The sequence below is a fragment of the Ictidomys tridecemlineatus genome, chromosome 8 (assembly GCF_052094955.1).
Source record: "Ictidomys tridecemlineatus isolate mIctTri1 chromosome 8, mIctTri1.hap1, whole genome shotgun sequence".
NCBI lineage: Eukaryota > Metazoa > Chordata > Mammalia > Rodentia > Sciuridae > Ictidomys > Ictidomys tridecemlineatus.
In genome coordinates this window covers 95,694,608-95,708,371 of record NC_135484.1, presented here as the reverse complement: position 1 = coordinate 95,708,371, position 13,764 = coordinate 95,694,608, and the positions used below count along the sequence as shown (strand labels likewise).

The 13,764-nt window shown below is 33.2% G+C and overlaps 1 protein-coding gene across 13 annotated transcripts in view; it reads left to right on the top strand.

The window, feature by feature from the left end:
* Znf451 (zinc finger protein 451) overlaps window positions 1–13,764 on the top strand; it is a 101,592-nt gene that overhangs the window by 21,414 nt on the left and 66,414 nt on the right. For all 13 annotated transcript variants that reach the window (XR_013425082.1, XR_013425083.1, XM_078019838.1 and 10 more), the window contains one exon: window positions 8,901–9,026. Coding sequence is in view for 10 of the 13 variants with exons in the window: in XM_078019838.1 (XP_077875964.1) it covers window positions 8,901–9,026 (126 nt within the window). In the remaining 3 variants the exon portion in view is untranslated. The remainder of the gene's footprint in view (window positions 1–8,900; window positions 9,027–13,764) is intronic.

The window sequence follows — 13,764 nt, the reverse complement described above, 5'->3', positions numbered from 1 at the left end:
AGTTCATGTGCTTTGGGTTTTTTGAAAAAATCATGTGAGCTGGGTGCAGTGGCAAGTGCTTGTAGGTCTGAGTTGCTTGGGAAGCTGAAGAGAGGGTTTGAAACCAGAAGTATGGGATGTGGCTTGAGACCAGAGCCTGGGATGTAGCTCAGTGGCAAAGCATCTGCCTTACATTCACAAATCCCTGGGTTTGACCCCCGAGGTAAAAAAAAAAAAAACAAACCAAAAACTACTTATGAGCCAGGTGTGGTGGCACGTGCCTACAATCCTAGTAAACTTGGGAGCTTGAGGTAGGAGGATTGCAAGTTCGAAGCCAGCCTCAGCAGTTTAGGGAGACCCTATCTCAAAATAAAAAATTATTGGTGATGTGGCTCAGTATTTAAGTACTCCTGGAGTATAACCCTGTACCAAAAACCAAAACAGACATTTTTACTAAACATTTTTTGCTTTAAAGTGATAATGGTGTTTGTCTTCAAACCTATGAAAATATTTTTTTGAGAGAGGTATTGCTGTGTTGCCTAGGCTGGTTTCCCAACTTGTAGGCTGAAGATTTTTCCACCTCATCCTTTTGAGTAGCTGGGATTATAGGCATGCAGCACTGTGCCTGCCTTTTATTTTTAATGTGTTTCTGTTAGAGTTGGGAAAAATGTAACCTAGTCATTATACCTCCAGGGACAATTTTTTTTATTTGTTAAATGAAATTTATCAGTAGATGTCATAAGAAAGCCCTCTTTCTTGCCCAAGTTACACTCTATTTCCAGACTCCAATTTTTTTGCTGTAATTCTTCAAGCTATAATAAAACATAAACATTGTTCTTTAGAACAAAAAATATTCTTTCTTCTTTACTTTGACTTGTAATTGCTTAGATTTCATGAACATGTATACAAAGTTTTAACCAGTATCCTAAATTTGAATATCATTTCTAGGACACACCCCAAATTGCTTTGTACATGTTTTACCTCAAGTTTTAAATAAAAATGTAAAGAAATATACTTGACAATATTAGAATTTCATACTGACTAAACCAGAATCTGCCTTTTAAACTCCTGACTTTTACATCTTCTTTAATTCTGTGCAGATCTGAGTATGGAGGAAAACTGGTAGAGAGTGATCTAAAATATAGACAAATTTTAGAGACATTATTCCCAATATTTTTCCTAAGACTTTCCTATGCTTCTCTCAAGAAATAACTGAATGAATTGATGGCTTATCATTTACTGTAATGTGGATTCTATAGTATTACTGTCTATCCTACAGAGAAATTAGTCTTGAGTAACATAATGAAGTAATTCAAAAAGGATGATCCTGGAGCTTCTATAGCTGCCAGTAATCTAAATGAAACATAAATCCTGTTATGGTCACTATGGATTCAGAGTCAGTTTAGGTCTAGCTTAGGAAGTACCTATGTGATTGCCAGACTTTTCTTAGAAAAGCTCCAAGAACCTAAGTGATAATTCCATCAATAGACTTTGGGGCAGATGACAAATCAAGCTTAAGAAGACCAGTCCTGGAATTTTTTTTTATGATTTCATGTTAAAATTACAATTTAGCATATTGGCACTAATGGAATGGTGGGAATTCCCAATCCTAAGAATTGAGTAACCCCCTTTATTTTAGTTTTGTAGGAAGCATTTAAGGTATTTTCATCTACCCTGAAATTAATTTGCATTTTGCCCATATTCCTGACAATATCAAACCTTTGGTTTTGCAGTTGATTTGGTAACAAAATCATGTTAAGTTTTCTTTCCCTTACATTCTGATCATTTGAAATTTGTTTCTGTAGGTTTAATTCTTTAAATTACCTGCTTTACAGCTGTGCAAAATAGGGGTTTCTGTGACTTATGGGTAAAATCTGTAACATTTTTATAGCAGAGATCTCTCTGCTTTTTTCAATGCCAATATCTTTTCCCAGAATGATAGAAGAGTATAATTCATTGACATCTAGAGATCACTCCTCAGTATCATTAGCAGAATAACTTGTCTTTCTGGAAAAAGGGATAGTATTCTTATATAAATTTTTACTCGTGCCTGACTTATCTAGCAACCTCCATCCATCCTCTATGCAGGGGATTCAGTCCAGGACCTCAAGCACTCTTCCACTGATCCACACTTCCAGCCCCAATCAACAGTTTGACCCTCACCCAACCCAGAGGTGTGATGGAAAAATATCATATGACTTTTATAATCTGCTTCATATATACTATGTCCTCCAGTTAAAGAGAAAATTCCTTTTCTCAGTTTTAGAGTGCTAACTTTAATATTGGCAAAAATTTCAAAGTTGAAATGCTTGTTCTCTCTAGTTACCATTCCTTTTCTCCCAGATTTTTCAATGTAGGTAGTCAGAATTTCTTTTTTGGTTGTTTTCTTTTCAAGAAGAAAGTAGAAACTTTCTCCATGGGGAAAAGGAAAAGGAGACCACACTCAGTTCTAAGATGTCTTCTGTTTTCAGACTCAGGGATATGGGTCTTTTCAGCTCTTACAACTTGTAAATGATAATTGGATGAGCAGAACTGGTCAGAAAGAAATGGTCTTTTTATTGAGATAGAACCATAATGTTAAATAAAAGGTAATGTAGGCTATGGATAGTTAAATAATGGTAGTAAACAATTTAGTAACAATTCTAACAGTTTTACTTAACTTTCAAGGTGTAATGGTCATGATAAATATTTAAGGTGGAAATGCTAATTACCATGATGTAATCATCATACATTGTATACATATATTGAATGATCACACTGTACCCCATAATTTTACACATTTACATATTTTACATAGCTAATTTTTTCAAATAAAGGTAATGGTTTAGGACTATAGATTAATTTTAGAGTAAAGTTGAAGAGATCTAAATGAAGGTTTAAATGTTGCTTAAAGGCTAAACTACTTAACATTCCTAGCATTATAAATTTGTTTTGATGGCATATGGGTGTAATTTGAAGGTAATAAAGCTTTCAGAATATACTTATATTTTATGATTAGAAGATTATTAAAATTTCCTCATTAATACGTATTTGCTATATTTCTGAATTAGAACTACTAAGTGCTTTAATGTAAAATTTAAGAAGAGTAAACATTATGTGAAGTTTTTTTGAATTACAATTCAAAAAGTAATTCAGAATGTTTTTGTTGTGGCCTAGGAAAAAGTTAAATGACAGTGGGGCCATCAATTCGAGGATAGGTTTTCCTGGATTAGGATTACCTTAATTTATCTAAAACATGATTGCCTTCCTGTCCACAGAATATTCACATTACCTAAAGTGGTCTTGTAAACATTCCTTACTCCAAAGTGTAGCATCATGCTGAAAAGACCAATTAGGCCCTTTTTTTTGGAATTGAGCCCAGGTGCCTTCTACTATAACACAGGGTCGTGTGGGTACTTTAGGGTTCTTATCTCGTGCACTTGAAGAATGAAGTATGCAGACTACAAGGGTGAAAATTCAGTAGCAGATTTAATAGAAGCAAGCAAGGAAAGCTCCCAAAGAGGGGTACTGTTGTTGGCTCTAGATATTTTTGTAGTGTTTTGATGAAAAACTAACCTTTCTTTGGAGAGTTCTCTTTCTCTGATTCAACTGAAAGTATATAATTTTAATTTCATATTCCCGTAATGAGATGATTTAATGTATATGTTAACCTGAGTTTGTTCTGTAGTTTTTCCTTAAAACAAAAGAATTGCTGAGTTCATAACAACTCATTGGGGTTGAATAATGTTAGAGTAGTCATGGAAACCTGGAGGAACAACAGAATGTATGGGCATCCAAGCCTGAGTTGGACCTTCCTGTTAGACAGCCACAACAGAAAAAAAAACAAGGTTTAGCCTAGGATTTAATATTGGGTGGTGGGTCCTGCCTTACTACCACTGAGCTACATCCCCAGCCCTTTTAATTTTTATTTTGGAATAGGGTCTAAGTTGCCCGGGCTGATCTTGAACTTGGGATCCTCCTTAATCAGCCTACTAAATAGCTGGGATTATTGGCATGTGCCACCACACCTAGCAATTTGGCTGTTTTTTAAATATGCACACGTCAATATAATTTCCCTCTGTTTGCAGAAATAACTTAGTGTTTGACTTTAAATTAAAATTGGGTTATATGTATGTGACTGGTTTGCCTAAAGAATATGAGTCACCCAATCTTGTAGAAAGTCAGATAAGATCATTTCTTTTTTAAAATGAACTTTTTCCTTTTATTCTTTGTCCCCAACCCCGCTTTCTGCATGATTCTAGGGATCTAACCCACGACCTTGTTACTTGTGAAGTAAATGCTATACAACTGTACTCCCAGCCCTAAAATAGCTTTTTTCCCCCCCTTTTAAGAACAGTTTTAGATTTATAGCACAGTTGAATGGAATGTAGATATGGTTCCCATATAGGTCCTGCCCCTTTGCCCATTCACAACCACCCCTACAATCCATATCCTAATAACATTTGTTACAGCAAATAAATCTATATTAATGCATTATTATCATCCAGAGTCTAAAGGTGATATTAGGGTTCATTCTTAGTGTTATACATTTTCTGGGTTTTGACATACATGTAATGACATGTAACTACCATAATAGTATTATAGAGAATAATTTCACTGCCCTAAAAACCTGTGCTCTGCCCATTTATCCCTCCCTCCCCTCTAACTCATGGTAACCACGGATATTTTAACTGTTAACATAGTTTTATATTTTCCAGAATATTATATAATATTCTGATCATATGATATGTAGCTTCATATTAGCTTTTTTTTTTTGCTTAAATAATATGCTCTTAAGGTTCCTCCATATCTTTTCAAGGTGATAGCTTACTTCTTATTATCTGGATGTTCCAAAGTTTATTTATCCATTCACCTACTGATGAATATCCTGGTTGTTTTATAAGTTTGGGCTGTTAAAAAGAAAGGTGTTTTAAACAACTGTGTGCTGGTTTTTCTAATTTCTACTTAAATTTTAATTTCATTAGGTAAATATCAAGGAGCCTAATGACTGGTAAGGGCATATTTAATATAGTAAGAAACTGTCCAGCTGTTCTTTGAAGAACCTGTATAATTTTGAATTTCCACTAGAAATGTCTAAGGAGTCTCTGTTACTCTGCATCTTTGTCAACGTTTGGTATTGTCAGTGTTTTGGATTTGGGTCAGTCTAATAAGAGTATATGGTATATCATTGTTTTAGTTTGTACTTTACCAATGACATGATGTTGAACATCTTTTTACATGCTTAATTTGCTATCTATGTATCATCTTTACTGAAATGTTTCTTTAGGTCTTTTGCCCATATTTTAATTGGGCTATTCGTTTTCTTATTGTTGATTTTTATAAAGAGTTCTGTGTATATAGTGAATTACAGTTTTTTATCTTGTATCTGTTTTTTTCTCTGTTGTGTGTTTTCATTCTCTTGATAATGTTTTATGCAGACAACTTTTTAATTTTAAAGTCTATTTTATCATGCCTTTGGTGTTATATCTAAAAAGTCATTGTTACAGCCAAGGTCATCTGGATTTTCTCCTGTGTTATCTTCTGGAAGTTTTATAATTCTGTGTTTTATGTTAGTTCTGTAGTTTATTTTGTGTTCATTTTTTTGTGAAGAGTATAAGATCAGAGTCTAATTTTTTTTTTTGCATGCAAATGTCTGGTTTTTCAATACCATTTGAAAAGATTATCTGTTCTCCATTATCTTGCGTTTGCTTTTTAGTCATAGATCAGTTTATTATATTTACATGGGTCTTTTTCTGTGTCATTGATCTATTTGTTTATTCTTTTTCTAGTATCACATAGTTTTATTTCTGTAGCTTTCAGTAACTTTAAAGTCAAGTACTTTTAGACCTCCAACTTTGTTTTTCAGTATTGCATTGGTTGTTGTGGGCCTTTTACCTATTTGTCAAAAAACAGAAAATGACCTGCTGTGATTTTGATTGGGATTGCATACACACCCACACCCACACACACACACCCTTTACACATAAATATAAATATAAATGTCTCTGTATATGTGTCTATGTAGAGAGATCAAGTTGGGAAGAACTGACACCTCGACAATATCTAGTCTTCCTATCTATAAACATGGATTTCTTACCCTCTCCCCATTTTTGTTTGTTTGTTTGTTTTGTATTGAGGATTAAACCCAAGGACGCTTTATCACTCAGCTTTATCCCTACTCCTTTTTATTTTTTGAGACAGGTCTTACTAAATTGTGAGGCTGGCCTGAAACTTGAAATCCTCCTGCCTCAGCCTCCTGAGTCACTGGGATTGTAGGCGTGTGCTAGCATGCCCAGCTTGTTTAGGGGATTATTAATGTAAATGGCAATAATTTTTAATTTTAAATTCTACCTGCTCATTGCTGCTTTATAGGAAAGTGATCCACTTTTGTAAATTACTATCCTGCAACCATGCTAATCACTTATTAATTCCAGGAGTCTTTTTTCTGTCATTTTCAATTTTTTCAATTATGTTATCTAAAAAAGGAGTTTTATTTCTTCAGCTCCAATCAAAAAGCCTTTCATTTCCTTCTCATTTCAGTGGCTTGGATTTCCAGTATATTGTTGAAAAGGAGTAGTGAGAGGGAACATCCTTGCCTTATTTCCTATCTTTGTATGAGAACTTGAGTTTCTCACTACAAAGTGTGAAGTTAGTTGTAATTTTTTTCTGATTATCAAGTTGAAGAAATTCCTATGTATTCCTAATTTGCTTAGAAGTTTTTATTTTTATTATTTTAATCACGTAAGAGCATTGAATTTTGTCAAATGCTTTTTCTGCTTACACAATCATGTGATTTTCCTTGTTTAGCCTATGGATATGATGGATTCTACTAATTTTTAAAAAATGGTTCACCAGCTTTTGCATACCTGGGCTAAATCCTACTTAATTATGATATGTTATTCTTTGTATACATTATTGAGTTTTGTTTGTTAAAATTATGTTGAGAATTTTTAGATCTACTGTGTTCATGAGCAATATTTCTTTGTAGTTTTTTTTCCCGCTACCTTTATTTTATTTATTTATTTTTATGTGGTGCTGAGGATTCAATCCAGCACTTCACACATGCTAAGCAAGTGCTCTACCACTGAGCCACAATCCCAGCCCCTTTTATAGTTTTGTTATAGTGCCTGTGTCTGGTTTTGTATTAGGGCAATACTGGCTTTTTAAATTAGGAAGTAATCCTTCTTCTGTCTACTGGTAGAAATTGTAGAGATTTGGTATAATATTTTTTTCTTAAATGTTTGGTAGAATTTAGCAGTGAATTCATCTGATCTTAGGGTTATTTTTTAAAATTATATTTTTCATTGTAGTTGGATATAATAATTTTATTTTGTTTATTTATTTTTTATGTGGTGCTGAGGATCAAACCCAGTATGCCAGGCAAGTGCCCTATCACTGAGCTACAACCCCAGCCTTAGTGCTTTCTATTTTGAGAAGTTATTTATTTTTTTAATTTAATAGTTATAGGCTTTTTGATATTGTTTTATTTCTTTGTGAATTTTTACAGATTATGTCTTTCAAGAAATTGATCCATTTTCTCTAGATTATTGAATTTGTGGGTATAGAAGTGTTTATAGTATTCCTGTATTATCCTTTGACATCCCTGATAACTTTGCTTGCTTTAAAATGTGCTGCCTAGAATTGATGTAGCTACTCCCACTTTCTTTTCTTCCCCCACCCCTCAACTAATATCACAACAATTTATTATACTACTATGGGCATTTGGAAGAAAAAAGAAACTGCAGATATGTGGTTAAAAAAATCTGTAAAGAACGTAAAATTAAGGTTATTCACAGATTTTATGACTGTATACCTGGAAGAGTGACAATCAACTAAAATCACTTCAGAATTGTAACAAGATTCAAATTCACACAGTAATTAATGACTCTCATTTGTAATGTTAAAAGAAAAACTATGGAGGATGGGGTGTATATGTTCCATCACCAGTATTGGGAGGTTGGGAACAAAACTTTATTTTAACTTTTTTTTTCTTTTTAGATAATCATGACAGAGTATATTTTGACATATTATACATACATGGAGTATAACTTCCCATTCTTGTGGTTGTACATGATGTGCAGTTACACTGGTCCTGTATTTATATATGAACATAGGAAACTTATGTCTGATTCATTCTATTCTCTTTCTTATTCCCATCCCCCTACATCCACTTCCCTTTATTTCCCTTTGTCTAATCCATTAAACTTCTGTGTGTCCTCGTGGTGTCCCCTGTTCTGCCTCTATGCCTTATATTGTGTATCCAAAAGCATCTGCCTATCAGAACATTAGGCCTTTGGCTTTTGGGGGTTGGCTTATTTCACTTAGCATGATAGTCTCCAGTTCTATCCATTTATGGGCAGATGCCATAACTGCATTCTTCTTTATGGCTGAGTAATATTCCATTGTGTATATATACCACATTTTCTTTATCCAGGCATCTAGGTTGGTTCCATAGCTGAGCTATTGTCCCAATTTCTTTTAATTTGTGTTAGCAAATATCTTTTTCATTTCTTTGCTTTTACTTTCTATTTTTTTGTAATTTAAAGAGGGTTTGTTAAGGACCACATACATTGGGATTTTTTAAAATCTTTTCTGACAATCTATTAATTGGTATATTTAGACCATTGACATTTAAAATGATTGTTGATATATTTCTTACTGTTTTTTATTGTGCTTTCCCCCCTTATTTTGTCTTCTCATATTCCCTATGATTTTAATTGAGCATTTCATATTTTATTTTTTCTCCTTTTTTAGTGTATCATTACTTTTTTATTATACTTGGCTGACTTACAACATATCACGTAAAATATACCAAGATAGGTTCTTAGAAATAATAAAAGAAGTAAATGATTCTTTAGCATAATAGCTGTTTGACAAATGGAGATGTTACCAAATACCAATTTTGTATTAAAAGGAATGAAAAAATGTTTTTTCCATCATAGGATAATTTTAAACATAAAGACTATATTGACCATCAGAAGGATAAAGTTGCATTAACTCTGGCTCGACTAGCTCGTCATGTTGAAGTAGAGAAACAGCAAAAAGAAGAGAAGAATAGAGCATTCAGGGTAGGTGGCTATTTTAATTGATATTTTACTACTTTATAGAATTGTTTTGAATACAGATGTAATGAGAAAACTTTGATAAGAAAATTTATGATTGACTCAAATTTCAGCATGTACTCTAGATAGCTCATCAATTCAGTAGTAATTCTTACAGGCTTTTGTTTTTAATATTGGGGGTTAGACCCAGGATTGCTTTACTACTGAGTTACATCCCCAGTTATTTTTATTTTTGAGACAAAGAGTCTAAGTTACTGAGGCTGATCCTCCTGCCTCAGCCTCCCAGGCTGCTGGGATTATAGGCATGCACCACTCTGCCTAGCTCATATAGCTTTTTACATTTTTGTTTTTAGTTTGTTGGATGTGTATCCCCTGTGTGCATAGGAAAGAAGAAAACATACAAATAACCGAATGGACTTTGATTTGGAGAATGAAAAATTATGACATTTCTTAAGGCAGATAAGTAGTTAAATGTTTTGGGTTACTTTATTACATGAGTGAAAGATTTTATCAGGCATTTTATAGAATAAGTTATTGAAAGGTTATTCACTTTTATAAGGATTGAACTCAGTGCCTTGCACATGCTAGGCAAGTGTTTTGCACTGAGCTATAGCCCTAGTCCCTGAAAGGTCATTTTCTACCAAATAGAGCCAAATCACTTTCTCAAAACTCACACTCTTGTCTCCAACTTACATAACTAGTAAAAAGAAGTAATTTGAAGTGGGGTTGTAGAAGAGCTATGTAAAACAAAGCCTAATGTAGAATCTTTTGTTACAAATTTTTTACTTGACTTGCTTTAGAAGGCACCAAATGAATTACTTAAAGAATTCCTTCAGTGACTAGCAAAAAATCTATTAAACATAAAAAGTTAATGCATTGGGTAAAACAAGTCTCTATAGTAGAGTTATAAAAAGGTTTATTATCATAACTGCCAGCAGCTATTTGGATTTCATCAGATCCTTAATTTTTGTAGACTTCGGTTTTTATTCTATAAAGAAACAAGTTGAAGATGTTCTCCCAGATCAAAATAAGCACTAGGATTTTATAATTTTGTTAAAATATTTATTTATTTATTTTAGTTGTTAATGGACTTTTATTTATTTTTTATATTTATTTTTAATGTTTTTTTAGTCGACAGTGGACTTTATTTTTATTTTTTAAACCCAGTGCCTCACACATACTAGGCAAGTGCTTTACCAACTAAGCCACAACTCCAGCCCTGGATTTTTTTTATTTACAAGCGATGCTGAGAATCAAATCCAGTGCCTCGTGATATTTGAGGCAAGTGCTCTACCACTGAGCCACAACCCCAGCCCTGGATTTTATAATTTTAATGTCATGTTTTTGATTCCTTGTTTCATTGATTATTAAAAAGAAGTTTATATTTCTGTAGCATCTGTTTTAATATCTTCCAGCTGATAATGCAAACTGATCTTGGGCAGGGGTTGTAGCTCAGCAGTAGAATACTTGCCTAGAATGCATTAGGCCCTGAATTTGATCCCCAGCACTGCAAAAACGAAATGAATGAATGAATGAATGAATGAATGCATGCATGCATGAATGAATGAATAAAGTACACAAATCTTTAAATTTAGATGTGGGTCAGTTCAGGGTCTTTAACTTTTTGGTATAATAGTAATTAAATTACACTATGTATTCTACTTGTGTATTTAAAATGTTTATTTATAAAAATACAAAGTTATTTTTCTATCCTGGTAGAAACACTATTCAATTAAATTTCTTTTTTCTTTTGGCATTACTGGGGATTGAACTCAAGGGTACTCTACCCTTGTACTACATTCACATCCCTTTTAAAATACTTTTCAATTTTGAGACAGGGTCTCACAAATTGCTGAGGGTGATCTTTGAGTCTTTGAGTTGCTGGAATTACAGGCGTGCACCTCCATGTGTGACTACAGAAATAATTTTTGCAGAATTGTAGTGAGTGATAATTCTAGGTAAAAATAGATATAGAAATTGTCTTCTATTTTAGGCTTTTTGAATTGTGTCTTTATTAATAAAGTAGATTATCCTTTTTAATTTTTATTTTAATTTTTTTTATTTTTAATTTTTAAAAAATATTTATTTTTTTAGGTGTAGATGGACACAACACAATGCCTTTATTTTTATGTGGTGCTGAGGATCGAACCTGGGCCCCGCCCATGCTAGGCAAGAGCTCTACTGCTGAGCCACAATCCCAGCCCAAGATTTTCCTTTTTTTAATGAAGAGATTTGTGTGTGTGTGTGTGTGTGTGTGTGTGTGTGTGTGTGTGTGTGTGTGTGAGAGAGAGAGAGAGAGAGAGAGAGAGACAGCGCGTGTGTGAGCTCACTGAGCCACATCCCCAGCCCTTCTAAAAATTTTTTTGAGACAGTCTTGCTCAGGGCCTTGTAAGTTGCTTAGGCTGGCTTTGAAGTTATGATCCTCTTGCCTCAGCCTCCGAGTTGCTAGAATTACAGGCATGCACCACCATGCCTGACAAATGAAGAGGTTTTAAAGAGAAAAGATTCATTAAAATCTTCACTGGATACTTCAGTTTCTGAGATCTTGTGTTATGCTGATCAGGTAACCAGCTGTCAGCTTTGTTTATTGACTTGTAAGAAGAACTATAACCCTAAAGTCCGTTGAAGTAGTTTGTGACAAAGGAGAAAAGGGTGGCTAATTTTTGGAATAATTTCAGTCACTAAATATTTTGGGGCATTAATTATGCATGTTCACAGAATTTAAATCCTATTATAAGAAATGCCAGAAAACTTTTTAGAAAAGGTTAATTTTAATATTAGAAATTGCCTAAGTAGACTGTTAACTGACATGTACTAATATTTAATCTCCATTTTACTGTTTTTTCAAAAAAAATTTTAAAGGTTTTTTGTTGTTGTTGTAGATGGACACAATATCTTTGTTTTATTTATTTATTTTTTTATATGGTGCTGAGGATCGAACCCAGTGTTTATACATACATGTGAGGCAAGCACTCAACCACTGAGCTACAACCCCAGCCCCTCCATTTTACTGTTTTATTTGAAGGGTTTTATTGGAATACATTTTTCTGAGCAACTGATTTGTGAAGTTGGGAAACTATTTGCTTTATGTATGGAAAAATCATAGTGTACATTAGCACTTTGAACTTCAGAAGCTTGTATGAAATGAATATTTTTTTTTATTAAAACCAGTTTTTATATACTTACATAATTTGATTACAGAGAATTTAAAATAATGTTTATAATGCATACTAATATCCTTAAGAATTAGTATTCTGTGGCTGTCCTTTTAATAATTTTTTGTGAATTTTTTTCACATTAATATCTTTCTCTTTTTTTGCCATTCTGGGGATTGAACCCAGGGCCTTGTGCATGTGAGGCAAGCACTCTACCAACTGAGCTATATCTATATCCTCAGCCTTACATTAATATCTTGATCCACCTTTTCCCTTCACTTACCCTTCCTTATAGAAAATTTTGTTATATTGCTAACTAGACCATGTACTATTCTGGCCTGCATCTTTCAAATTCACTGTTTCTGACTCTGAGATTTCTTTTTAAGCACCATTGTGGGGGATTGGTTCCTAGAAAAAATTTGGGGATATTCAAGTCCCTAATAAAAAATGTCTTGTTATCTGCATATAACCTACACATATCCTTCTGTATATTTTAAATCTCTCTAGGTTATTTGTAATACCTAATGCAATACAAGTGCTATCTATGCAAATCTTTGTTACGCTGTATTGTTTAGGGAATAATGACAAGAAAAAAAGTATGTGCTCAGTACAGATGCAGTTTGTTTTCTGACGTGTTTGGTTAGAGATTGGTTGAATTTATGCACATGGAACACATGGATATGAGGGGCTTACTATACATATAAATGTTTTTTGAGAGGCAGTGTGATATGCTCCTTTAGTGCATGGATTCTAAAATCAGATTGCCAGAATTTGAATCCTGACATTGTTATATATCCTTGGGCAATATATCTGACATGTCTGTACCTCAGTCTTTCCATCATAACATGGGCATGATAATAGTACCTATTTCATAGGGTTACTGTGAGAATTAAATATAAAGTCTTTTTATAACAATGCCTGATATGTATTAGATGGTCAGCAATTACTAATTGTTACATACAACATGATTAATGAATACAAAAATAGATTTATGGGTTACATAAGTAAAAAAAAAATTGAGACTTTTAATGTTTTAAAGCATCTTTTTCAGTAATTGGCACTGGCTGCCTGTTTATACGTAAGGCTCACTGGAACCGTCATACTCATTAGTTTGCATATGGTCTGTGATTGTGCTATATAGCATCAGAGTTGAGAAGTTGTATTGGAGACTGTGTAGCTTGCCAAGCCCATGAAATATTCTCTGACCCTTTTTGAAATAGATCTAGAAGCAACGAATGCTTTATACTAGCACATATTAAGTGCTAATGAGTACCTGATACTAATAGTATTCAATGAACAAGTATTTATTATCCTTTTGTGTATTTCAGGCTAAATATGGAATATTTGGAAAAAAGTGCATAAAAGTTTAAAAGTAAAAATAATCCTTAATATTTCCATTCCTGCACATAGCCATATAGCTTTAATAACATTTAATGTATATAGTTATAGCTTCATTCCCCTCTTTGGATGTAATTGTGTATAAATTGAGATTAGTTTTTTTTTTTTACATTTTGCCTTATCTGCTTAATACAATTTGATGATCTACTTGATATCAAAAGTATATTCTTGAACAGCACTGGAAATTTTTA